The sequence below is a fragment of the Pongo pygmaeus genome, chromosome 2 (genome assembly GCF_028885625.2).
Source record: "Pongo pygmaeus isolate AG05252 chromosome 2, NHGRI_mPonPyg2-v2.0_pri, whole genome shotgun sequence".
NCBI classification, from domain to species: domain Eukaryota; kingdom Metazoa; phylum Chordata; class Mammalia; order Primates; family Hominidae; genus Pongo; species Pongo pygmaeus.
This window is the reverse complement of record NC_085930.1, coordinates 57,221,761-57,249,192: the sequence shown is the minus strand read 5'-3', so window position 1 is coordinate 57,249,192 and position 27,432 is coordinate 57,221,761. Positions and strand designations below refer to the sequence as shown.

General features: G+C 40.5%; 1 protein-coding gene across 25 annotated transcripts in view; it reads right to left on the bottom strand.

Moving 5' to 3' along the window:
• Positions 1-27,432, bottom strand: part of KALRN (kalirin RhoGEF kinase) — a 700,623-nt gene that overhangs the window by 284,731 nt on the left and 388,460 nt on the right. For 17 of the 25 annotated variants that reach the window (XM_054480931.2, XM_054480928.2, XM_054480929.2 and 14 more), the window contains exons 15-19: positions 21,040-21,206; positions 13,247-13,366; positions 9,512-9,730; positions 5,738-5,887; positions 2,733-2,847 (exon numbers count right to left, since the gene is read on the bottom strand). In XM_054480931.2, coding sequence (XP_054336906.1) covers positions 2,733-2,847; positions 5,738-5,887; positions 9,512-9,730; positions 13,247-13,366; positions 21,040-21,206 — 771 coding nt within the window. The remainder of the gene's footprint in view (positions 1-2,732; positions 2,848-5,737; positions 5,888-9,511; positions 9,731-13,246; positions 13,367-21,039; positions 21,207-27,432) is intronic. The other 8 variants (XM_054480934.2, XM_054480938.2, XM_054480945.2 and 5 more) reach the window with 1 other exon arrangement.

Genomic DNA, 27,432 nt, shown 5'->3' with positions numbered 1-27,432 from the left:
TTTTTGACAGGGTCTGGCTCTGTCACCCAAGATGGAGTGCAGTCATAGCTCATTGCAGCCTCAACCTCCCGGGCTCAAGTGATCCTCCCACTTCAGCCACCTGAGTAGCTGAGACTATAGGCACACGCCACCACACCCAGTCAATTTGTAAACATTTATTTTTTTGTAGAGATGGAGGTCTCACTATGTTGCCCAGGCTGGTCTCAAACTCCTGAGCTCAAGTGATCCTTCTTCCTCGGTCTCCCAAAGTGCTAGGATTACAGGCGTGAGCCACTGTGCTCAGGCTTTTTTGGGTCCAATCATTCACCCTTCCCTGTATCTAAGCTTTTATCATGTAACTTTTTGATTCCTTCCCAAAGAGGCAAGTGCAGTTTCTCACTCCCCAACTGATCTCTGGCTTGGCCACATAACGTGCTTTGGCAAATGAGTTGTTAACAGATAAAACACAAGCAGGGCCTTGAAACGTACTTGCAGACTTGACTTTGCTTCTTGTACCTCTGCTATCACCACTATAGGAAATTCTCCTGGGTAACTGCTGCCCCTTCGACCCAGGTCCCAGAATAAATACACGTGGAGCAAACAAGATCTTACCTGGAGTGAAGGAGCCAAGCTAGCTAGACTTGCAGACTGAAGCACAACTGCACTGCTGAGCCCAGCTGAGATGCTGCTCCTCAGCCAATGCACAGCCACTTCAACAACATATGCTTACAGTTGGATATCATTGAATTTCTTGGTTATTATGCAGCCATATAACAACCAGCAGCATAAAAAAGCCAAAAATATATGGCACTGGCTTTGAGTCTAGGTAGTAGGTGAAAAGGAAACTGATATATAAGGGATTGTAGGTCCCTGCTCAGGTGGAAGCTTCAATTGGGCAAGGAAGGAGTAGAAACCCATTTCTTTTAGTCTTTATGTTCCCTAGCCAGAGTTTTGCTCATTGAAGCTCCCTCTATGGTGTGGCTGAGGGAATCAACCCAGATCCGGCAGAAATCATAAAGAGTTTCAGGATTATTTTCCCCCCTCTTCTTGAAAGCTTTCACATGGGCAACAACCTGGTCTTGCCTCCAAGAAGATGTAGGCATTTCCCACTGTCTCTGGGTGCCTGTTAATTCTTCAGCACGCAGAGGTGTAGGTGGGATATGTGGTCTCTCAGTAGGCAGCTGGCCTCACCCAAGCTCCCATCTACATTTGGAAGCCAGAACATATGCTTTCAAATGTGCTAGAAGAAGTGACATAATACCAGCTACCCACAGGTCCCCTGACCACAAATAGAATAGCACATTTGGAAGAGAAACTCTGCTCCCTCCTCTCTGTAGGGAACTTTGATTCCATTCTTTCCAGTGGCCTCTGTTCTCTCCAACTCTTGAGCTATCTGAGCAAAGAGGGAAGCTCTTCTTAAGCAGACCACACACCCGACCCTGTCCATGGTGTCTCCAAGCCCATACCCCATTCCTCACTCCAAGTCGGCTTGGGTTCCATCCCTAGCTTCGGGCTCCAGAGTTATATTTTTCTGCCTTGGCAAGATGACATTTGTTAAACTCTTCACTCACTCAAAGGCTAATTTCTGCATGGTCAGAATAATTCCACAGATAATGATTTAAGTTTCACATGGTCAGATAGTAGGCAATTTTTAAAAGTTATGTATTTATTATAGACTTTCTAGAATTCAGAGATATTAAAGATTATGTAGAATAGCACTTATCTAAATTTTATGAACACACAAATCACCTGGTTGGTAGAATTGGGCAGTTTTGCCAAAATGCAGGTTCTTTGTTCTTTTTTTCTTTTTTTTTTTTGAGACAGGGTCTCACTCTATTGCCCAGGCTGGAGTACAATGGTGCAAACATGGCTCACTGCAGCCTCCAGCTCTTGGGCTCAAATGATCCTTCCATCTCAGCCTCCTGAGTAACTAGAGCTATAGGCATGCCACCATACCTGGCTAATTTTTTAATTTTTTGTAGAGATGGGGTCTCACTATGTTGCCCAAGCTGGTCTTGAACTCCTGGCCTCAAGCAACCCTCCCATTTCAGCCTCCCAAAGTGCCAAAATGCAGTTTCTGACTCAGTCGGTTTGGGTGTGACCTGAGATTCTATGTTTCCTACACTCTCCCAGGGATGTCAATGTGGCTGGTCTGGGAACTACAATTTGAGTAGCAAGAGTCTAGATGCTCCCCTCATTTTAAATAAGAAACTAAAGTTTTAAAAGGCTTAATCAATCAGTGACAAATCCAGGGTCAGCATTTGGTTTTAGGATTCTCAGTCCACATTCTGTTCCTAGGCTATAAGACACCCTAGTCTTGTGCTGTTCAATATATTAACCAGGAGCCAAAATCAGTAATTTACATTTAAATTAGTTTATATTAAATAAACGTTAAAATTTAGTTCCTCAGTTGCACTAGCCATATTTCAAGTGCTCAATAGCTGCTGTATTGCACAGCGTAGATACAGGCAATTTCCATTATTTCAGAAAATTCCACTAGGCAGTGCTGTCCAGACTCTAAGACAAATGAAAATACTTGGGGAAATTTTATCCTTGTTTTTGCCTTCCAGATCTTGATGCATGTTTAAAAATTGACCATGAATCATTACTGCCCACACCATCCCACATCACACATTTTCATTTCTAAGGAGGAGCAGCAGGAAATTTGAGATTGTGTGAAAACTGGGTACATGGTATATTTCAGGAGGGGCTGTCGCTAAAGTGACTGGTGGCTGGGCAGGTCTCTCACTGACCTTTCACTTGTTGCTCGGGTCCCCGAGTATGGCTGGCAACACTGGGCATGCTGACGTTGTTCCTGTGGATGTACTTGAGAAACACCTCAGCATTCCGCCGAGCCAGGGTGCAGGCCTGAGAAAGACAAAGCTGTGAGGCCCCTGTCCCAGCAGGTGTATGGAATCCAAGACAATGGAGAAGGCATACCCTCCTTCCTTCTATATTTTCTTTTGCTTTTTTTTTTTCTTTTTTGAGACAGAGTCTCACTCTGTTGCCTAGGCTGCAGTGCAGTGGCATGATCATAGCTCACTGCAGTCTCCACCTCTCAGGCTCAAGCAGTCCTTCCATCTCAGCCTCCTGAGTAGCTGGGACTACAGGCGCCCACCACCACACCTAGGTAACTTTGTGCATTTTTTGTAAAGATGAGGTCTCACTATGTTGCCCAGGCTGGTCTCAAACTACTGGGCTCAAGCAATCTGGCCACCTTGGCCTCCCAAAGTGCTAGGATTACAGGCATGAGCCATGGCACCTGGCTCCTCCTTGTACTTTTTAGGAGGCTCAAGAACTCTGAAGGAATCTAGAAGGAGCAGAGCTCTGGAAGTCACCACTGGTTCATGGAGACTCCAATTCCAATTTATGGAGCTCACCCTTCTGAGCTTTCCTTTTGTCAAGTGAAGAATTACTCCTTGTGTCTCTGCCCATTCCATCTCAGATAAAAATCAGAAATGAACCACCCCTTGTCTCCTTCTATGTTGACCAGGCATTACTAATATTCACTCTCAGCCTACTTTTCCTCAGCCACCAGAATGCCTCTTACATGACCACTGGTGTAAGCTCAGGAAACATAAACCCACTTGAAAATCAGTGTGACTTAGACCTGAGCAAGTAAATTTGGTAAACACATCTATTAACCCTACATTCCAAATCTAAATGGAAATTACCGACATTTTTCAGACTTATTTGCCCATCAAGTCCCCCTCATCTAAATATCACTAATAAGCATTCTATTGTTGAAGAATGCCAGTCTACATAAAGGACTAACAGCTGTTATATTACCTACCCCCTTTACGACTCATATTAGCTGTGGGTGGCAGAGAGAGGGCTGATCACATCTCCTTGTTGTGCTGATGGACAAGACTGGAGCCCAGAAAGGGCAGGAGCCAGGAAGCAACACAGATCTAGGATCTAGGATGACTGACAGTATTTCTTGTTCCTCTCAAGCCTAGTATTTTCTGGATTTCTCTACAAAGCAGGTTTTTTTTCTGGTTGTAAAGTAATAAATATTAGCATACTAATTTTTAATCCATAGTTTTCAGAATTAAATTATCTCTAGATAAAACTGAAATTTTATTTCATTTTTCTTTGAAATTTCTTTCTTCTACACACCCTGAAATGTAAAATTTTAGAATCTTATACTTCCTCTCTGATCCTACAAATAATATAATTAAAAATTATTATATAATTAATAGAAACAATTATAAAATTTTATAATTTTCTGGTTATATAAAAAATTAGCAACAAAGGCATCTGGAATATCTGGTACACAAACGCCTGCTGGTGTGTCCATGAACACAGAGGCTCCTGAATAAAACAGCTTGATGGTGGTCTCAGCTTAAGGAGTTTCAAGTGGATCACCTAATGAATACAAATAAAGAGCTCAATATTCTATTTACTGGGCATATCATTCCCACAGTGACAGGGAGCTTCTCACTATGGTTTCAGGGATATATGGAAAACATCAGACCAGAGGGTTTTCTATTTCTGTCTTCAATAGAAACATTTTCTTTTAATTTTATGAAGAAATATATTTATACTTCTGTTTGAGATTTTTATATGCTCTACTTAAATTGTTCCATTTTAAAATTTGCTTTGTTATAGGGAAAACTTTAAAAAATCATCATAAGCTCTGCACAGAAGAATTTCTATTTAGTCTTATTAGTAAGAGCTGATTCCTAGAGGTTCTGACCCATATAGGTGTGGATACCAGATAGAAAGGAGGAGGGCAGGGAGAGGCCAGCTTAAAAAAAATAAAAATGAAGCTCAAAGTGGTAGTCAAGTAGAGAAAATCCCTAATAAAAGAAAGGCAGTTAGTTACAGAATTGAATAAAATCAATGGCAACATGTCAGGGTATAAAAATTGTCTCTTCTATTCCCAGAAACCTGAGAGGAAGCAGAACATGAAAGCAAGAAATCTGAGAGCAAATGGAGCCTTTAGATGAGCTTGAACACAGAGGAGAGGCGATCAGAGGAGAAGATCAAAGGCTGGGGAAGGAGGCTCACAAGGACTTCTCACACCAGCTGACAGTCTGTGCAGAGCAGGCCTGTGCTTCCTACCTCAGAAGGCAGGGCTCTAGCAGAATACTCGGAATAAGGCATTTCCCTCTTAATACAGAAGAATGAACAGTGTCATGTGTGTTGGTAACTGGTAATTGCTAGATTGATAAATAAATAGGGCATCCAAATTCATTTCTTTAATTCTTACCCCAATTTTTGCATCTTCCATTTATAAAATATTTTAATCATGTTTTATATCTAAGCTTATATCTTTTTGATATTACTATCAAAAATAATTTAATTAGCCAAACACAACTGAATGAAAGCATGTCTTTTTCTCAGTTAACAACATCCACGGGATACTGGGATATCTGAAGATCGCAGTAGTATTAACAGTGTATCCTGATCACCTAAGTACTCAAAAAGTGCTAAGAGAGAAATAAATGTTGAAAACGTAACTTTTCACCCTTTGAAATTCACCAGTCAACATCATTACACTCCCTTACCCCTTTAGGGAAGAGGTTAGAAAAAAAGAGGGGCTGGGAAGCATGTTTGAAGCTGTGTGTGTGTGTGTGTGTGTGTGTGTGTGTGAGAGAGAGAGAGAGAGAGAGAGAAGGAGAAGAAGGAGGAGGAGAAAGGGAAAGAGAAAGAGAGAGAAAGAGAAAGAAAGAAAAGAGAAAGAGAAAGAGGATGAAAGAACAAGGCGGCCAAGGCCAGGAGTCTGAGCCCTTGCATGACAATGTGCTCTGACCTTAAGAAAGGCCTCCTTTTGTTCCAAATGTTTGCTGATGAGGGGAATGACATGGTCGATCTCTGCCGCTGGCCCCAGCTTATCTCGTCCACCACACCAGTCCTCATCTCTCCGGTATTCTTGCTCTAAGCTCTCCAGGACACTACACACCTAGTGAATCATGGAAGAAAAGAATCAGTAAATTAATTATTCAGGAAGTATTCTCTGAGGAACTTCAGCCTATAGAAGCCTACACATATGACATTTTCCATTAGAAGTTTAATGCCTCTGAGACATCTAAGAGAAATCCAGGAGGCAGTGACAGTCCTGTGTCTGAAACCTGGGAGACATGATGACTGGAGATACAGATTTTGGAATCATCTTTTTATAGGAGTTGATAACATTACCTAGGAATAGTAGGTAAAGTAAGAAAGTAAGACAGTCTAGTATCTTTGGAGTTTCAGTGTTTTTACACATTATATTGTTATAATCTCACAATAACTATAAATTAGGTAGAACAGGAAATGAGGTTTGGAGAAGATACTTGACTTATCCGACCATCTGTACTTGTCCCATAGTAAGGAGCCTCAAGCAGAGAGAAAGGAGGAAGTTGCCTATGTTGTATGGTTTACAGGCCATAAATGAACGTCATCTTTTTCCTCCCCTGGGGAAAAATGTCTCAAAAATCCCACCATAAGACATGACATCTCCAGGACCTCTATTACAAAATACACATTTCCTGTAGAGGGCTAACAAATTTGGGTTAACCTAAAAGACAGTTAAGAAGCTTTTTAGTTCTAAAGATGCTGAGAGGCCATGCTAAGTGACCTCATAAATGAACTCAGAAGAGAGCAAAAGCATTTTGAAGGGAGTTTGGAGGGAAATTCAGCCTGGGTCGCATAGTGGAAAACCCAAGGCAGCCTAGTATCAGGGCCTGGAGGAGGATGCAGAAAATTGAAACTCATATACCTATACAGCCATCCTTCCATATCTGTGGGTTCTACATCCATGATTCAACCAACTATGGATTGAAAATACTTAGTTAAAAAGTACAGCAATAAAAAATAATACAAATAAAAACAATGGCGTATAACAACTATTTACTATAATACTTAGGCATTATAAGTAATCCAGAGATGATTTAAATTACATGGGAGAATGTACGTATCTGTGAGGGGTCCTGGAACAAACACCCCATGGATACTGGATTTCCTTCAATAGACTTTAGGAATGATTGGATTTCCTTCAATAGACTGATTACTTGTTTGGATATGGCAGTAGGGAAGAACTGCTATGACTATCTTTGGCCTTCTCTGAGAAAGTCTTTTGATGAAAGATGTCTTTTTTTTTTTTTTTTTTTTTTTGAGACGGAGTCTAGCTTTTTCACCGAGGCTGGAGTGCAGTGGTGCAATCTCGGCTCAATGCAACCGCTGCCTCCCAGGTTCAAGTGATTCTCCTGCCTCAGGCTCCTGAGTAGCTGGGATTACAGGCACCCACCACCACATCCAGCTAATTTTTGTATTTTTAGTAGAGAGAGGGTTTCACCATGTTGGTCAGGCTGGTTTTGAACTCCTGACCTCAAGTGATCCACCTGCCTTGGCCTCCCAAAGTGCTGGGATTATAGGCGTGAGCCTCCGTGCCCAGCCAGATGAAAGATGTCTTTGGATAGGGCATTCATTGAGTTATGAACTGAACTGAAAGATGTGCTGAAAGCTGTCCCAGGAAGAACACTCTCATAGCCAGACATGCTTCTCATGTCATGAGAAGATCTGTCACCGAACTCGAGGTGACTTCTCTAGTCCCATCTCTAGCATCACACCTTTCTTTCTGCAAGGCCTGAAACGTGCAGGCAGCTCATGTTTTGAGATAAAACAGCTTACAGACACGCAAAAACTTTAAGAAAAAGAGTGCTTGAGATCTGTCCCATGATAGGACTGAACTTAGAAGCAAACAATTTGGGAGTTAGAAGAAATGAGAAGATTATTAGGTATAAATACTTTAACAAGACAGGAAACAGAAATCCAGAGGGGTAAAGTAACCTTCGGCAAAGTCACTTCAGGGTAAAATTTCTTGACTCTTACTCCAGTGTCCTTCACCATCTTGATCCATCTCAAATTAACATTTGTGTATAATATTAGACAGGAATTAAGCCTCATTTGTTTCCATATGGATATTCAGTTGTCCAGCATCCTTTGCTGAAAAGACTTTCCTTCACTCATTGAACTTTTTTGTCAAAAATCAACTGACTGTATATATGTGGATATATTTCTATAACAAGTATTCTGTCTCATTGTGTTTATTCTTATACCAAATATGATTCTGTCTTGATCCCTGCTGCTTTAGAATAAGTTCTTAAATCAGGCCGTGTGACTTGTCCAAGTTTGTTTTTCCTTTTCAAAATTGTTTTGGCTGTTCTAGTTTCTTTCCATTTGTATTCTTTGCATTTGCATTTTATTTCCATATAAATCTTAGAATCAATGTATTAATTTCTACAAAAAAAAAAAACTTGCTGGGATTTGATTGAGACTGTGTTGAATCTAGGGATCAACTGGGGAAGCTCTCTATCATCTTAGTCTGCAGCTCCTCACTTCTGTCGCCATCAAAGGAGCCATCCCTCTGAAGCAACAGAAAGGACTGAGAGAAGGGGTGGAGACTCTAACCCTGGCTGCAGGGCCCTCTGATGTGCACATCATATTTGCTCCAAGGGAGACTTTCCGATGGTCCCTGTAAGTCATCCAAGGAGAATGATTCTCTGATTTATTTCTACCAGGGAACAATTCAGAGAAGGAAACTACTATACATTGAGTAAAATTACTCCTGTTTTAAACCTGTTTCATAAAAAGAATTCCCTAGCAGCACCCAAATCATTTTAAAAATCCTCTTAGCCCTGTGCATATTGCTGTACAGATTGAAAGGGTAACACACTGCATCGTTATGGCCCTGCTGTCCAGCTCCTGCCTTTTCTCCCACAGCAGCATCATCTTATCTGGTGTGTTTCTAGTTCCCCAATGACAGAGAGCTGTGTTTCCTCCATTAGACTGGGGGCCCAAGGAATGAAAGAACCATGTGTTTTTCAAGTAGTGCATAATGCCTAACTGTGGTAGATTTAATTATTGTTCAGCAACTATTCATTCTCCTCTCCCAACCTGCATAGGAGGCATTGCTGCCTCACTAATGTTGGCTTGGCCATGTGACTTGTTTTAGCCAATGAGATGAAAGAGAATATGACACAAGCAAAGACTTGAAATGCACTTGTATGGTAGATTTTGGACTCTTGCATTCCTGCCTTTAACTATAAATGTGCCTGAGATGGCTTCAGGTCAAGGAGGACAAGAGACATGGAAACAGATCTAGACCCAGTCTGCAGCTCGAAGCCTAGTTCTACCAAGTTCAGCCAAGATCAACTGAACCCAAGACACTTAAGCAAAAAAAAAATGTTTATTGTTTAATGTCACTAAGTTTTGGGTTGTTTTGTTACACCGCACTATGGTGGTAACAGCTGACTAATATACTGCCCAAATCTAGCATTTAGTATACACCAAATTTCTATTTCAACACCTCCCTATAGATCTGGTGAGTTTCAGAAATTTATGAGAGACAAACCCCACAGTCCAGTGCTCAAATGGAAAGGATGATAAGAAAGTCAACTGTGGTGTTTCCACAAACTATTCTTCAAATGTTAGTACTGAGAGGACAGGCTTCTCGCTGACGTAAGTACTGCACATTTACACTGCAAGGCAGAAAATAGCCCTCTGGCAATCTCAGCCCCACAAGCCCCACAGTCCTTTCCCTCACCTGTTCAGAAGTTTTGTAAAAGGCCACAGAGGCATTGACCAGTTTTAGCCGGTCTTCCATCTTCAGCATGAGCTGCTGCCAGTGGAGGGCCACCTTCTCAGCACATTCCCGGATGGCATCGGCATCGTAGTGGCCGGCCTGGAGAAGCACCTCGGCTTTCTGCTGTACCTGCAGGGCACTCTGGTGCGTCTTCTGCAAGGAAGTGGCATGAAAGAGGGACTGGGCACAAGGAGAGGAGAGAAAGGTCCGTGGGAACAACCCAGGCGTGGTATGGGAGGGGGTGGAGTGAGGCGTGAGTGAAAAGATGCAGAGAAGTTAAAGAGCTTTAAATGACTGATCCATTTTGTCATGACCATTAATACATTATTATTTTTAAAGCATATTTAAAAAAAGAATATCATACATTTTTATTAGCTAATCTCTCACGACCCTAACTCCTGTCCCCATTTCTTTCTTTTTCCTTGCAGCACTCTAGATTTTAAGGACATTTCAGTTTCTAGAGTAGAGAAACAGAAGTTATATATCAATCTGCTCCCTAATTGGCTCATAAATTTCCTTTACAAATAGAATAATAAAATTGTACATTGAGTTTTCAAAGGAGGTTACTTCTGCAGTCCCATTTTACAGATCAATTATAGACAGCACATGAAAAGAAACTTCATGTAACACAAATATCAGCTAACAATGCAATCATTTAAAACATTAATAATCAGTTGAAAAAGATTCCAGTTGAAGGAATAAATTTGGCAGGTTAATAAAGCTAGAGAGTAACCTCCTACATCATCCCTTAATTACTTCACTGGGGGGCACAACAGTGCAGGAGATAATTCACCTCAATACATAATCCCCATGTTATTTACATATCCCTTGAGGAGATACATATATATGTAGAAGCTCTATTTTCTTTCTTTCTTTTTTTTGAGACAGGGTCTTGATCTGTCACCGAGGCTGAAGTGCAGTGCAATGATGCAATCATGGCTTGCTGCAGCCTTGAACTGGGCTCAAGCAATCCTCTTGCCTCAGCCTCCAAAGTAGATGGATAGCTGGGACTACAGGTGTGTGCCATCACACTTGGCTAATTTTTCACTTTTTGTAGAAATGGGATCTTGCTGTCTACCCAGGCTAGTCTCAAACTCCTGGCCTCAAATGATCCTCTGGCCTCAGCCTCCCAAAGTGCTGGGATTACAGGCAAGAACCACCACACCTGACCAGAAGTTCTTTTTTTTAAATCCTTTTTTTTATTAACTTTTTATTTACTTTTTTACTTTTTATTTTTTATTAACTTTTTTATTTTCCCTGATGGAACCCAGGGTCCTTTCTTAGGGTTCAAGAAAGAAGTCAAATTATGCTCCCCACCAACAATCATTGTAAAGGCCTCTAGTAACACTGTCAAAATGGGTTAAGCCAAACCCAACTGCTTTCACTCCCTTTGAAATAGCTTATCTTCCCTGGCATATTTTCCTTCTGATGGAGAACCTAGTCTGAACTGAGACATTTAAGGAGAAGCACAGGCCACCTGGAGGAGCATATGTTGCAATTCTGGTTCTGTTCCCTTCATTGTTCTAGGCAATGCAGACTCTGCCTACCTTTCATTCCCAATATCTTCTAGAAATCCTAACTGCTCTGCCATGCCCTCTCAAGACTAAGTGGCCTATATCTCAACATCAATTCCAAGAATATTTGATCAAGTTGTATCCAGATAGAAACCCAGAACTGATTAAGAGGTGTTTATGCTTAGTGAGCCTCTATTCTGTAAAGATGAAATGGTGTCTAACACAAATGAATACATATTGCATATGCAGTCATGTGGAATATAGTCATTTCGAGCACTGTGAATACATTTACCCATGCTTCCTCAAAAGCTCATTGAGATGCTTAAGTGTGTTATGACACTTGGTCTTACTTGCCCACCATTTGACTAAGGTAAACCTTTTCATTGAAGATAAATAAAGAGGAGGTATGGCTAAGAGCTGTCTTCATTCTGCCCAGCATGCCTCATAACTGTGCTATACCTCTAGTCTGATTGCTCAGCCTTCATTTTCTTTGTTGCTGCTTATGACTATGGGAACTTGACTACTGTGTGCCCAATTCTTTTTTTGTTTTTGAGACAGGGTCTCACTCTGTCACCCAGGCTGGAGTGCAGTGGCGCAATCTCAGCTCACTGTGACCTCCACCTCCTGGGTTCAAGCAATTATCCTGCCTCAGCCTCCCGAGTAGCTGGGATTACAAGCACCCACCATCATGCCTAGCTACTTTTTTTTTTTGTATTTTTAGTAGAGATGGGGTTTCACCATTTGGCCAGGCTGGTCTTGAACTCCTGACCTCAAGCAGTCTGCCCATCTTGGCCTCCCAGATTGCTGGGATTACACACGTGAACCACCATGTCTGGCCCCGATTCTTGATTATAACCCCAATCCTGATTTTTTTCTTTATAGTGAATACATCCTAACACTGTGATATTTTGGTGTGTCAGAAACCTACAATAGAGACAGCTGATGATAATTTCCTTTGGTTAATTCCACCTTAGAAAATGATTTGCTGATGCTGTGTGTGCAATATGAAGTTTGTTTTTAAATCTCAAATCCCAGACAGTTCTTCTAGTACTAGTAATGGTTTCTAAGAAAATATCATGCATCTTAACACTGTTTATACATCCAAGATGGTTTCTGGGAAATTAAATGGTTGCAATCAGTCAACACTAGCTTAAAAATGGCTAGCAATCAGTTGGATTACTGCATAAAAAGACACAGGCAATTAAAATTTTATTATTTTGCCATGATTGTTGTAGAAATGACTCATTAACAATTTTTTTTTTAGTAAAAGATAACATCTTTGCATTTCTTACACACTCAGAAGTGGGTTGAATTCTATACTGAACCAAAAGTAATGAATGTCTTTGAAGTTTTCATTCTGTCTCTTTTCCCATTGGTAATTAACTTATTTTATTTTTAATACAGTTCCCATGTCCCATTTCCTACTCTTTTTCCTACAACACTCTAAAGCAATCAGTTCAAGTCTCTCTGGGAAGGACAATGTCCCAGTAAAAAAGGATAATTAAGGGTACTTAAAGCAAGACAAAATTTATATTAGATTATCATAAATGAAGTTTTATTTTTAAATAGCCTTCTAAAAAGCCCTTGTTGATGAGCTTCTTCTGGTTGCAGTTTATTCTTTAAATATTGTTCTACCAGCATTATTGAACAACTACTTTCAGCGGGGTAAAAATATCTGGTGCAATCTGCTCCAATGCTCATTATCCTTGTTAAAAGGCAGACTCTGACAATAGTATCTAAGGGTTACATGTAAACCAAATGGTTAAAAATAGGATCCTAATTTATAATGACCTTTGCACTTGTTTATCCTCAAACCTGAGTGATTTTCACCGGAAGTGACTTCTAACCTTTTAGTTTTACATTTCCTCACATGGTACATATTTAGAATGTATAAAAAAACCAATGTACCAGTGGCCTTAAAGGTTGAAGGTAGTGATAGGTAACAAAGATTCTCATATGAAGTGTGAATACTTGTTTTCTAATACCAGGCCTCCCTGGGGGATGAACCCCCGCATTTGCTTCCCCATCAATTCTTGGGTAAGAGGAAGGCTCCCTGGACCATTCTACTAGAAGGGGTACAGCCTTTGCTGACTGAAGGAACACCCACACCTGAGAATCACCCTGCCTGTGGTACAGAGCAGAGAGGGGAAGGGAGGACAGTGCAGCCAGATTTGGGTGTTACCTCGATGGCCAGTTGGAACTGCTCGTGCTCCCGCTGCAGCTGCTCTGCTTCCGACAAAGAGCTGGCATTGACCAGGCTGGCGTTGAGCATTGACTCTCCATTGCGGATCCATCCCAGAACCTAGGGAATCGGGACAAGCACACAGGTGAATGGCCTTCCGCAGTGTCCCCAGAGGTGTTGCCTCCTCTCATGGGGACTTCAGTCAGAGAGTTCACTATCTTTTATCTTCTGTTGGAGAGAGGACAGCAAAGGTCTCCATAATTAAAATGATCATCTCCCCAATCATACAGAGTACCTGTGCCATAAGGTACTTATTTTACGTACCTGCTTTATTCCCAGCTCCACGTCACCCCTCTGTCCCAATTTCCTCACTCATATAGTGTAAACATTACTTAACGTGGTTGTACTGTATGCATGTCTAAACTTCCTTCTGGAACATAGGATGGTATAAATAAATAAATTCCATCTGTTGGTATCCTTTTCTTTTTTTTATAAGGTCCAGTTCAAATAACAACAACTTATGGAAATCTTTTGCACCTAATCTCTCCTGCTAGAAACAATCTCTTCTTCATCTAGTGCAAGCATATCATTTTATATGTACCACCTTTATGGTATTCACCACAGACTTCCTGGTTTCTTTATCTCAACCTATGTTTCATTCCCCACTGAGAACATAAACTTCCTGAAATCTGGGGCAATATATTAGTCGTATTTTAGTCTCACATAGTACCTAGCACAGTACTTTGCATATAATGGGCGTGGTGTAGTTTTTGAAGTAATGGAGAATACCCAGGTCACACCTGAGCAGTGAGTCTAATTTCCTCTACCTTGCAAAATAACCAAGAGTAGGCAGGTTTGAACTTCAGTAGGTAAACAACCCTAAAAAAGGAGAAAAGAGAAAGAAAACAAGCAAAATAGAAGTAACAACCCATATTCTGGATCATCAGAAAAAGGGGAGTAAGCTATAATATAATTGACTTAAATTATTTAGAGGCCATGGGTAGGCTGAATACAACTTCTATGTGATGTTAACAAGTACTGGGAGAAAGAAAACTCAACGAGGGAATATTAGGATAGAAGAAGAAACAGCTGACACTGTCTAGACAGTTCTAGGTGAAATGGGGATGTGGCAATTATCCAGCTAATAAAGTCAGAGCAAATAACGCAACTGGAAGAGTTAGGCTCCGAAAACCTACCTGGTGTCTGGTCACCAGAACATTGCCAAACACTTTCTTTGTTAGGGAGTCTGAGAGTTTTCTTGGAGAAGAAATAAAAGCTATTCTGAAAATTCAAGATCAGTAAATACCACCCATCTGTCACCTCATGCCAAAGGAGAAGACACCACTATCTGTTTCAGATTTGCTTTCATATTTTTCTCCCCTCTACTTCCTCACATTGAACAATTAGAAAATACCAAGCCCAGTCTCATGCTCTAGAACTCATAGGCACCTCTCAAATTTCATCCCTGGGCAAAAAATGACTCATGCCTTATTGTGCATAGATAACATCAGGTCATAAATCCCACTGAAGCTGGGCTACTTGGATTGAGATGTTAATTCATGGCCAAGCTGGCAGATTGTAGATGAGATGCCAATCTGTAAAGCAATTAGTTACAGGAAATAACTGCTCAGAGTGTTTGCGTGAAATCCCTGTTGTCACTGGTGGACTGTGGCTGGTTGGCTAGAGGTGCTAATGATTTTGAAAAATTGCCTGTAACTTTGGGCACATGCATTCATAGACTGCATGCCCAAATGCCTCATCTCTTTGGGAAATGGAGCTCACAGTGTCCCTCTGCCATGATTCACTGCATTTTGTTTGGTCTGAAGATTCACTTGAGGGTGTCAGAGAAACCACTTCTCCAAGTGCATCACACATCAATGTCTGTAGGACAATTTGACTCCCTTTGGGTCTCTTCAGTTTTGTTAGAAAATTTTTCTATCCAGTTTCATCCAACAGGAAACATGAGTTATAGCTACGGTGGTGGGATCCCTACTTACCAGCTTCCCATTTAGAAACATCATGGGTTTCAGCACCTACTTTTTAAATTATATAACATCACTTCCTTGTTCATTTTTATTTACTAAATGCTGTTTAAAAAGGCATTCCAGGACTTTAAAGTGGGAGATTTGATTTTAGGAAGCTAAAAATGCATGGTAGTTTATATCTATGGCTTAGCTCCAGGGTGGGGCTGATGCCTATGAATGAGTCAGTCCTGGACATAGAACTGGCATAGTAGAGAAATAACATAAAATTTGGAGTCAGAAATCTGGCTTTTTTACTTACCTGGCAAAATCACTTAAACCCTCTGAGTCTCAGTTTTCTCATCTGTAAAATAAGGATAATTGTACCTTCCCTTTCTGCATTGCAGGGTTGATTCAACAATGTGTAAAATGTAAAGTCTGATGATTATGATGGTACTGATGGTGATATTTAGTTTGGAGAAAAGCTGGATAATGATGTGATTATTTATACCTCTCTTAATGAGAAGAGAGCTTTATTCCAGAATCTGTGTGAGCTTACTGGCATATTCTGATGTGATGTAGCTTCCTTAGCTGTTTTGTCATCATTATCCTTTTACTCTGATCACTGATAACCCTTGTTGGTATAGTTTTCTATTACTGGTATTTTTAATCTTCCAGGTTCATAAAAATAGCTAGTTATTCTTCTGTGAGCATACAAATATGTGCAAGTTAAGAAACATCATAATTAAAATGAGAAAATGTTGGTTCTACTAATTTTGAGCTGTGTGACCTTGCAAACATCATTTAAGCTCCCTAAGGCTCAGTTTTCTCATCTGTAAAATGTGAACACTTTCCTTGCATAAGGAACGAGGTAAAGAGAAAATAAAATAATTAATGTAAAAGTATTTTTCAAACCGTAAAATGAATATTGACATTGATCAATCATTCTAGGCAACAATTTACCCAATAGGTTAGATGATCTTTAAAGATAATTTCCAGCTCTAACATTCCACACTACTTTCAAAACTCAAAGAGTGCCCCTACATTTATAGGGTATCCAAGAAAATCAGTTATGTAGAAATGAAGGACTGAAAGAATATCACTACTTGGGGACTTAAGAGCTAGGCCAAAAGTTCAGCTCAGTCTGAGCTTGAGGGGGAACTGTACATGAAGATCTATTGCTTCTTCAGGCCAGGAAAGCTCAGCTAAGCCCAAGTCAGGAGAATGGATTTGAGTAAGTGGATGTGGATATCCACAAATGGTGATGACATTTAAGCTGGGCAGGCTGAGCCTTGTAACCATGTAGGCTGGGAAGCTGCCTGTAGATGGCTGTGTTCTCAGGGTCATACCTACAACAAAGCTTTGAGGTTGTACTCAAGGCAACTGACTCTAAGGACCGCTATTGTAGATGATTTATCACAAGGCATAGTTGTTTCTGAAACTCTAGCCACAGGAAAAATAATCAGCTCCTCGGATGGTAGCAGGGAGCCTGTCATATGTCCAGTGTTCCTTAGTTCTAAAAACCCAAGGTCTATGAGACTGCCCATGTTCATCCTTCATGGTTTTATAGACTGTGGCCATATGTCCTCTTAATTATCTCCATTTTGAAACAAAAGGATAGTACTTGTCCTGTTGGCTGCCCCTCTTTTGGATCTACTTCAATTCCTCTCTTTTATATTCAGACAACAGAACTGAACACAGTATTCTCCACAGGGGAATGAGGACATGCTAATATTTTCTCCTTTGTCCTAAATGTCCATCTTGATTATATGCAAATTTTGGCCAGCATTTGGTGCAAAGAAGCAAATTAAGCCAATGTCTTTAGTAATCAAATAAATATAACTTCTTTCCTCATAGCTTAGAGATACAACATTTTATAAATCCATTTTAGTTTATTTTCTGCTAAATGCGCTGCTTTGCAGGAACACATATGGAAATTCATTTAGTTTTATGCTCATTAGGTAGGTCTTTCAAATCTTTCTGAATTATCTAATAGATGTGAGGTCATCTTCACCAGAGTAGTAATTTTCCTGCTAGCTATCAGAGCACTCTTTCGGGTTTGGAGAGTAATTTGGCACTGAGTAGTCCAGGGATCTGCTCCATGGGCTACAATTAGTGGAGTGGTTTCCCTTCAAGTCCACCATTTCTCTAGGGGTGTTTGGGCTATCTATCTTAGATATAAAGTTCTACATAAACCCTCAGAAAGAAAATCAGTTGCATCAATCAATTTCATTTGTTCTGAGTCCATTAACATAATTTTTAGTCTAACATCTGTGCCTTCCTTTCTTTTCAGTACTTCAGTTTAATATAATTTTGGTAAAACTACACTTAAGGTTATGATGGGCCATGATCAAATCTAAACCTTTAATCTATGAGCTCTAATGACATAGTTGTATCATAATCTATTACTGTCCTCTCCCTCTCTGCCCCCATTAATGGGATTTCAATTAAAGTGTCCTTTTTCTTTCTTTCTTTTTTGAGACTATATTCAAAAGAGACTCTCAAGCTACTGTCTAAATTTAGCATCACTGATCAATACCGACATCTAAATTAACTCCCTTTTTCCAAGAGTCAACAGCTTCCAAATCAATATTTCCCGCTCCACCAATTTCCATCAAACTCAAATGCCTTCTCTGAAACTGGATCAGAGTGCTCCCTAAGGAAAGAGCCTACACTGACAAGGAAAACAAGTCTGTCTAATGAGGTATGGTGGCTTAACCAAGCAGCAGTCCCTTGGCACCTCGACTGCCCTTTGCAAAGGGCTTGGTAGATTTCCTGAGAATCTGGTTTGAGCAATTTTGTACAGTCTTGAACGACAATCCCACGGTGTGTCATTTTTGTCATGGTAGAAATAAGGAATCTTCCCATCCCCACAAAAGAATTCTTTGTCTTCCCACACATGAAATTATAAATGGGAATGTATATAGATATTAGTCCACCCTGGATTATTTATATATAGACAGTCTACTTCCCTATTTAACAAAATACTTATCATCAGCCCAGTCTCCTCCTATAAAGGATGTGTAGTTGGAGAATGAATATATTTCTATTTTAATATCAGCCAAGGAAAAGAGAATTAGGGAGTTGAATCTACCACTGATACTGGAGAAAAATAAATTAAAACCCAGGAACAAAAGCAAATTTATATATTTCATTTCAAAGTCAAATAGGAATGATTTTCCCATTACGTTTTGTTCAGATGGTCATTCCTGCCACCTTCCACTGATGGAAATAACCAAGTAGGTGCAGCAGAGGACTTTGATGACCTGCTGGAGCCCTGCTGACCTCAGACAGGTGCCACTCTCTCCATCAAGCTTAGGACATGCCTGCTCCTGTCCTCTCATACATGGTACTGCTGAGGTCAGGAAAACCTCAGACCATTCAGCTAGAAGGATTCTTATTTTTAAATTTTGAATTGATAAACATAATTGTACATATTTATGGGATATATGTGATATTTTGATGCAGATGTACAATGTGTAGTGCACATTGTAACTGGGATAACCATCACCTCATTTATTTGTGTTGGAAACATTCAAATCCCTTTCTTTTAGCTATTTTGAAATATACAATAAATTGTTAACTATAGTCACCCTACTGTATTATACCACACTAGAACGTATTCCTTCTAACTGTAATTTTGTCCCCATTAACCAACCTCTCTTTATCCTCCCCTCCCCTCTACCCTTCTCTACCTCTGATAGCCACTATCTACTCTCCATTTCTATGAGATCAACCTTTTTAGTTCCCACATGCATGTAGTATTTCTGTGCCTGGCTCATTTCGCTTCACATAATGTTGGAGGGCTTCTATTTCTCCTGGGACCACATGGCAAGAGTGGGGGCCAGCAGAGGCAAACTGTAGGACCTTGGATTTAGGAGGCCTGGGCTGAAGTTTCAGCTGACCAGTCAAGAGGACTTGGGGAGCACTAACCCTATGGTACCTTAGTTTACTCATTTGAAAAGCATAACACCACTTCTCCCCATGGGCATGTTCTCTTAAAATGAGAGTATAAATGAGAAAAGATTTCTCATATGAAAAGAAAGTCCAGTCTTAACTACTAAGTTGCAGAATTTGCATACTCATTACTGTTCTGGGCCTGCTAGGATTTCCATCAAGTCCTTATAAATAACATGTCTCTCTGGAGACTCAGGTGTGATCCCAGTGTCATTAAGCGGAAACAACCTGGAGGGCAGCACTGTAACCCGGTCTTGCTTGGGGCTCAGGAATTTAATCTGTGCTGAATACAGATCTTTAGCATGGTGTGTGTGGGCTATGGCTCAGCACTGATTGGGAGAGATGGGGAATGGAGAAGATAGTGTTTTTTCCATTATAATAAATAACAATATAATAACTAAGACAGAGGCATTAGAGGAAGGAATACCTTTAATATAAGGAATCAAGCAACAATTAAACAAAATAAGATGTTTTCGGCCCTCATACTAAATCAATAGGCTTAATTCCAAAAGTTCCAGCATGCTGAGCTATGGTTTTCTGAAGAAAAAAGGTAAAAGCTCCAGCAGCTGCTATAGACAAGAAAAAAAAAAATGTTTAAAAGAAAGATGTTTTTTTGCTTAGGATGATTTGGGTAGAGTGGGGCAGAAAGGGGCAACCACAGGAGTGATGTGGTACCTGCCCTGCTGGGAGCCCCTCCGGGACCTGTGGAGAGTGGTGGTGTGTTCTCTCCTCAGGGTGACCATGGTCTGCTGACCTCTTAAGCTTCAGTGGCCTAATCTATAAAATGAGAATAAAGTTTACTTCAGAGAATGGTTGTGAGGATTGATGAAGATGTGTGTAACAGGCCCATAGCACTCAACAAAATGGAACTATTATTATACTTTTACTTCTTCACCCCCACCTTTGTACAAATAGGTAATTAAAACAATGACCACTTAGTCTGTTCTTAATATATGTATTTTTTGTAATTTTTATTTTTTGGAAACAGGGTCTTGCACTGTCATCCAGGCTGTAGTGCAGTGATGTGATCATAGCTCACTGCAGCTTCAAACTCCTGGACTCAAGTGATCCTTCTTCCTTAGCCTCCCAATTAGCTGGGACCACAGGCATGTGCCACCACATTCAGCTAATATTGAAAATTTTTTGTGTGGTCTCACCATGTTGCCCAGGTTGGTCTTAAACTGCTGGCCTCAAGTAACTCTCTTGCCTTGGCCTCCCAAAGTGTTGGGACTACAGGCATGAACCACCATGCCTGGCCTGTACTATTTTTAAAATGTGACGTTGGTCGTTGTGTGTATGTTCCCACAGGTTCCTAGAGATCTAGCATAAAATGCCTAGCATAATGCTTCATGCAGATAAGTTATTTTTCCTTTTTAAAATCAACTTTAATATGGCAAGAAAACTTTCCTATAATAACCATACACACTTTGGAAATAGTGATGGTAATTGCTACTAGTTACTGAATATTAACTATGTGTCAGGCACACGGGTGCCCCAAATTAATTAACCTGACTCTATATCCTAAATATATTTATTGATAAAGGATTTGTATATTTCCCATGGACTGCTTGACAGGATTGAGGATAGAAAGAAAGAACAGATTGAGTGACTGAGGACAACTCTGGAATGGATTGTCATGTAAGAGAGAAATCATGCATTTGTTGTTTGAGCCATTGTATCATTGGGTCTATTTGTTATTGCAGCCAAGCTTTCAGAAACTAATACAAGTAGTCCTTAACTTACCTATTTTCGAAGTGCTGGTTACTTAAAGGGGCACCTGTGGCTCTGTATGCCTTACCTCATACAAGGAGCAGGTCCCAGGTCAGGCTCAGCTGGCTGAGAAACCCAGGCTGAAGGAAGAAGCGCCGGGCTTACCTGTTTGACTTCAGCCTGGAGGTGCCGTAATTGGAGGCACTGCTCTAGCCGCTTATGAGTCTGCTCCGCATTGAGCTCCAATTCATGCTGCTTCTCATGGAGAAATTCCAATAACTCTTGCACCTGGGCTGCCAGATCAATGTCTTTTTCACAGATCAACTCAATTCCTGATTTAAAAAAAATGGAAACAATTAAAAACCAGCTAGTACTGTGAAGGCTACATTCCCTTCAATATGCATAAAAAAACTGGAATTTGGAAACAGCCATTATTCATACCCTCCCAAACTCTAAACATTCCTCTGTGAAACTGGGCACCACAATGCGCCCTTGTTTGGGATGCTAAAATTACGCCATCTCTTTTGTATTAACTGATCCTTTGCCTGAGGATTCAACGGATGATCAGTTCCTTTCTATCAACAGGAATTAGAGTTATATAGAGGTCCATTCCTAGACATGACAGCACCCAGCAATTCCTGCTGGGGGATTTGCCAACACCCAGAATATTCACAAACAAGCCTCTAAATCATATTGGAAAATCGAAAACCAAACCAAAAGACTGTCTCAGTACTTCGGCCAATGACACACTTTTTTTTTTAGCTGGTCAGATATAATTTATCATTAGATGGTAAGTTCACTCCAATGAGAGTAGCTGCACAATAGTGATTTTTAAAAATTCCTTTTAAATTCCCTGCAAGTGTTGCACATGGACAGTGATGATTTTATTAGCCAACTACTTAGGTCCTCTAAAAAAAGGCACTGTTAGAAATATAAGCTAGCTCTCATATATTACTTATAAAACTCAGGCAAACACATCTAATAAATACAACCCAGCAATACCACACAGATAATGTGTGCTTATCCATTTAGAAAAAGCTTCACTTAAAGTTGTGCCCACTCAAGGAGAGTTTGCTCAAAGTTTTTCTGCTGATTTACAATTAGTAAGCCCAGCCAGTCACTGACAAGTGTTCCCAATGTTTATGTATAAACCACCCAACATTAATAAACTGTCAACCATCTGACCTACAATGGGAGCCTTGAGCCAATATATGCCAGCCAGAAGCTGTGGCCCCATTCCTTGTTTACCTCCTTGTCTTACTTTTCCTATATACTTTTCCTAATTCATGAGCACAGGTGCACACACACACTCCCTCTCTTCACCATGCCAGTTCTCCTATTTATACATTATCATCAGCAGGCCCAAGGTAGCCTTCATCAAATAAATTTCTGCCTCAGAAATTAATGATCTCAGAGAGAGAGCAAAGGAACTGCCTTAGTAATCAAAGTCCTTCTCTCCACTAGTAACTTGAATTTGATTCCTTACTTGGCTCTCAAAGACTACCTGAAAGTGTACTAACTTTGGAACAGTCCTGAGTTGGAATCCTGACCTTGGGCAAATTACCTAGACTCTCAGAAGCCTCATTTTGCTCATATGTAAAATATGAATTTACATACCTACCAACTCATAAGCTACCTACCTCCTAAACTTGTGGGATTAGATGAGATGATGCATGTAAAATATCTCTCATATACACATATTACTGTGTGTACCTGATACACAATAAATATAGACCACTGCTCCTTAGTCCTGTGGCTTTCCTGACTCCTGACTCTTACCTTAAACTTTCCACTTTCTGCCTTCTCACATTCATGTCCTCTTGGTTTCTAACTGTCTCCGACTTGTTGCAAGTTGTGACCCATGTTGTTTCTTGATTTGGATTGTCTACATATTTCTTATTCGGCCTTGTTCAGATTCTTCTATCTAGGAAAATCCTAACTCTGGACTGCTTGCTTATTCTGATCCCTGAGTCCACCTGGCTCTGCAGCTTCTTAGTTCTGTCCAAGTCCTTTCCCTGGCTCCTCATCCAACAATCTAGACCCAATGCAGGTTTGGTCCTGATGCTGACACTTTGAGATGCTGAAGAACAGGATCCCAACCAATGATGGTTCAGACTTAAAAGCCCAGCAGATAAGTCACCAAAAGGTAGTATACTTCCATGGGGATCACACCCAAAGGAGCCTGCCAATCTCAACATATGGCTACCTAAAAAATAAATCCCATTTGGGAGATTTCCCCATCACTCTAACTCACACCATCAGAAATCCATCACTGTCACCACCAACACACCTGCAACATATAGTTGGGGTAGTATAAGGAAAGTCTGTACATACTAAGGGAAATTCATCTCTGGAGGCAAAAATAGTGTTTTATATAAGGACAATATGGGAAAGTGGGAATACTTTTTTTTTCTGGTGTTACATGGTAATAATTTCAGTATCTTTTCATGTTTATTTTTTGTGTCTGTTTCATAATTCCAAGTCCTAGCTCCTGAAATATCTGTGGGAGACAGAGAAAAGAATGGTTTGTTCTTTTGGCAGCCAACTTCTTCCAGTTACTATTTTCAATTACCAAGGGGATGAGGTAGAGCACCTCTTTGACTGAAATCAAAAGTAAGAATACAAAAATTTCTACCTCTGCAGTGCTTGGCATAGTAGGATGACCCCTGACCCTTATCTTTACTTTCTGGAAATGCAATTTAAGATGCATCTGCAGAAGCAGACGCTCTTTCTCACTTCCAGTCTCGATGCGGATTTGTTGTAGCTCATATTCATTCTGCATGTGTCTCTGGTGTTCAGGATGCTGGGCTTGGGAAAAATATCTTTCTATGTGAGCCTCATGGCTCACCTCTGCCACACCACATGTTATTTATCAAAGAGGACAGCCACCTGCTTAGGACATCAAACAGAGCAGGCTCCCAGCATGTCCTGAGACTCAGTCCCTGCATTTTCATCCATCTCATTTGATGTTGTTTTATGTGAGATAAACACAGGAAATAAAATGGATGAAGACAATGCTTATTGCACCTCTGCACTCCTCAGGAACACATCATGCTGTGGATGGAGTAAATGGGAGGAACATGAAGATTTATTCCAGCCACACCTAGAAGAATAGAAATTACCCCCTCTCCCACTGCCCCCAAACACACTGACATAAGTCCCAGTTAAAGCCCATCAAATGGTAAATATTTGTCAATCAGCAGCAGGCAGAGTTTGCTTGTGCTGACATTACTCCTCTCAATCTATTGATATATCTGTTTTTCTTATGGGCTCTCAGAAATGCAAAAAGACATGTTTCCTCTTTCCATCAAGTAGTGGAATATATTTGTGAGGAAATCATTTTTCAGGCTCTTTTTTAAAAAGTTCTATTGAGACTTCTTTCTGATGTGCCCCCACAATTTCCTGTGCCCATACCCCAATCAGAACACTTCCACTGGGGTTGGTTCCTTATTAACTTATCCATATTGTTCCAGGAATGCAGGCTTCCTGATGCCAGGGCCACATCAGTCGTATCCATCTCTGCCTCTTCAGGCCCTAGCACAATGCTTCACTCATATCACCCAATAAATACCTAATCAATGAACAAATGAGCCTCTTTAGAGAACTGAGGTCATATGCTGTGGTGGAAAGTACCTGAGAGCTTGGGGGAAGAACCAGCTTAGGTTTGCTCTGTATGCTATGAATGGTGAGACTCTGGGCTTCTTACCCTCTCTGAGCCTGGATTTCCTTGTCTGTAAAATGGGAATCACAAAGAGGACTTCTCAGGGATATTGTGAGAACTAAGTGAGATACAATGTATACAGTGCTTGGCATCTAGTAGGCTTAAAATATTCATTTTCTCACTTTTTCCTCTCCCTCAGAGAAATTATAATGAATGCACTTTTGATTGCTGATGGAACTATTGAATGGCTTGTACAAAATGTAAATATAAAATCTTACGGACAGGTGTTTATGTACTCACCTACTGTATATCATTGGAAACAATGGTGGGCTTTAATGCTGTTAGACTGCTTCTCTCAACCCTGGCTCATAACAGACTCAGCAGAGAATTTCTTTTTTTTCTTTTAGACTGAGTTTCGCTGTGTCGCCCAGGCTGGAGTGCAGTGGTGCGATCTCAGCTCACTGCAACCTCTGCCTCCTGGGTTCAAGCGATTCTCCTGCCTCAACCTCCCAAGTATCAGCTGGAGAATTTTAAAAAAAAAATCACCATGTCCTAACCACACCCCAGACCAATATCATCAGAATCTCTGTGGCCAGGACCCAACCATTAGTAAGTCTTAAAGCTTCAGGTGTGATTCCAACGTGCAACCAAGATTATGAACCACTAGATAAGACAGTACAGGAAACAGAGATATTCCTTCTGCTATACTCAGCAGAATGCTCTGCACTGGTGTTTCTTTAGGGCTAAAAGCCACAGCTAACAATAATAAGCGTTAGTTTGCTTTCCTTTGTTACCAGATGAGGGTACCACTTTAATTTCCTCAAGGAGAGAGGTGACTGTGGTCTAGAGTAAGATTTAGATATTTCTGGCTATGCTGCCTGTACTTGTAACGTGTTTTAAAAAACTGTTTGTGTTCTTTAAATATCGGTATCAGCCTCAGATACAGAACATCTTTTCTCTTTTCTTCTCCCCTCTCCATTCCTCTGTCTGTGTCACTCCCTCTACCTAATACTCAGTTCAGAAATCACAAAGTCCTTTAATGAGGTTTTTAGATCAGTGTTCTCAACCCTGGTTGTACCTTAAAATCACCTGGGAAGTTAAAAAAAATCTGGGCCCACTCCAGACCAATTAACTAAGTCTCCCTGAGGGATGGAGCCCAGACATTGGTATTTTTAAGAAGTTCCCAGGTGATTCTCAATCTACAGACAGGTTAAGAACCATTGTTTTACATCAAGGTTTCTTCTTCCCCTCCTCTCAGCCCCTCAGATCCACATTCCTATTAACCCCAGAGTAGCTTTCATTCTGAAAAATAAAAATAAAAATAAAAAACTCACAGATTTTTTTCTTTCCTTTTTGACACTAGTAAAATTATTTGTGCTCCATTATTTTTACCTACATCTGTTCCACCCACACTGATGTTCATTCTCGATTAATTTAGCAAACACTACTATTGAGAACTTGCTAGGCACAAGACACTGGCTCTGCTAGATGCTGGGAATGTAAAGAGGGAAGAAAGAATTTGTTCCTTCATGCTGCTGGAAAAACTACAGGAACACAAATAACTTCAACAGAATGCAGCATGTGCTAGAATAGGAGTACAAAATATACTAGTTGCAAGGCTTCACTGAACCCTTTCCATCCTCCCATGTTATCCCACTTCATCCTCACATGACCCTATGTGGTAAGGATTCTGATGATCACTACTTTTCAGAGGAAGGCAAGCCTTAGAGAGACAGGTGAACATGTATAAGGACACTCAGGTCCTAAGACGTGTGGCTGGGATTTCAACCCAGGATTTCGTCTTGATTTTGTATTCTAGCCTTTATGCTCAAGGAGAAGAGTGATCCTCACAAAACTTAATTTATTTTAAGAATTTATTTATTTTTAAACGTTGGGGTTGGGTTCTTCTCAGGCAAGGTAAATTTTAAGTATCATGGCCACAAACTCCAGAGATTTCTTATTTACAAAGCTTGTATAAAGAGAGAACTTAATGTTTTGTGTAAATCACAAAAACAACATATCCATAGGGTATGTTGCTCTTGTCTTATTCCTAAAGTCAAGTGTAACAGTCACGTGGTCAGATTTCATGGGAGAGAAGAAGTATGGCCTGGTCGATGAGGGCAGCTAGGCTGAATTACAGAAAGTGAGAACTGGAGGGAACCTTAGGAATCAAGGCATGCCACACTAGACAGAAGAAGAAACTAAAGTCTAAAGAGAAAGAAAAGGGACTTCCAAAATCAGACTGCTAGTTGGTGGTGGAACTGGACCTTGAATTCAGCCAGCATGTTTCTCTCAACTTCTTTCAGCAAAACCTACCACCTCCCAACTTGAGGCTCAAATAGATGATTCCATTGTGAGGAAAGAACAATGAGCAAATTAAGAAATTGCTCCTATTTACTCTATTCCTGAGCCTGATGTTAAGTTAAGCAAAGGCTTTTGCTTTGGTTAGAGTTGTGGGCACACCAGAGGGATTTAGTAGAGCCTGACTCAATATTATAAACTTCACACTTGAAAAGAAGCATATAAAAATTCCCTAGTTCCATTTGCTACTGTAAAATCAAAGCATAAGCCCTTATTTAGCATGGGCTAAATACCAACAAAAGTTTTAATATTGCTAATTGTCCTTTTTCTAAGACAACAGTTTATTTTACCTTTAGTCCAAATACAGCCCATTAAACAAAGACTATAAATCCCCAAGCCATTTATTGCCTCAGTCCTGTGTCTCTGAAGTCTTACATTCCTCAGCCATTGGGGGACAAGGCCCACCTGGGCTCACCCCTTACCCCATTCCCACCCTCCAGCTCTGGTATGAATCTACCCTCCATTTCCCTAATTCCAGAAGTAAGTTAGATGCCTCCCCTGCAGAACCAGCCATTCAGCCATAGACAGGGAGTGAG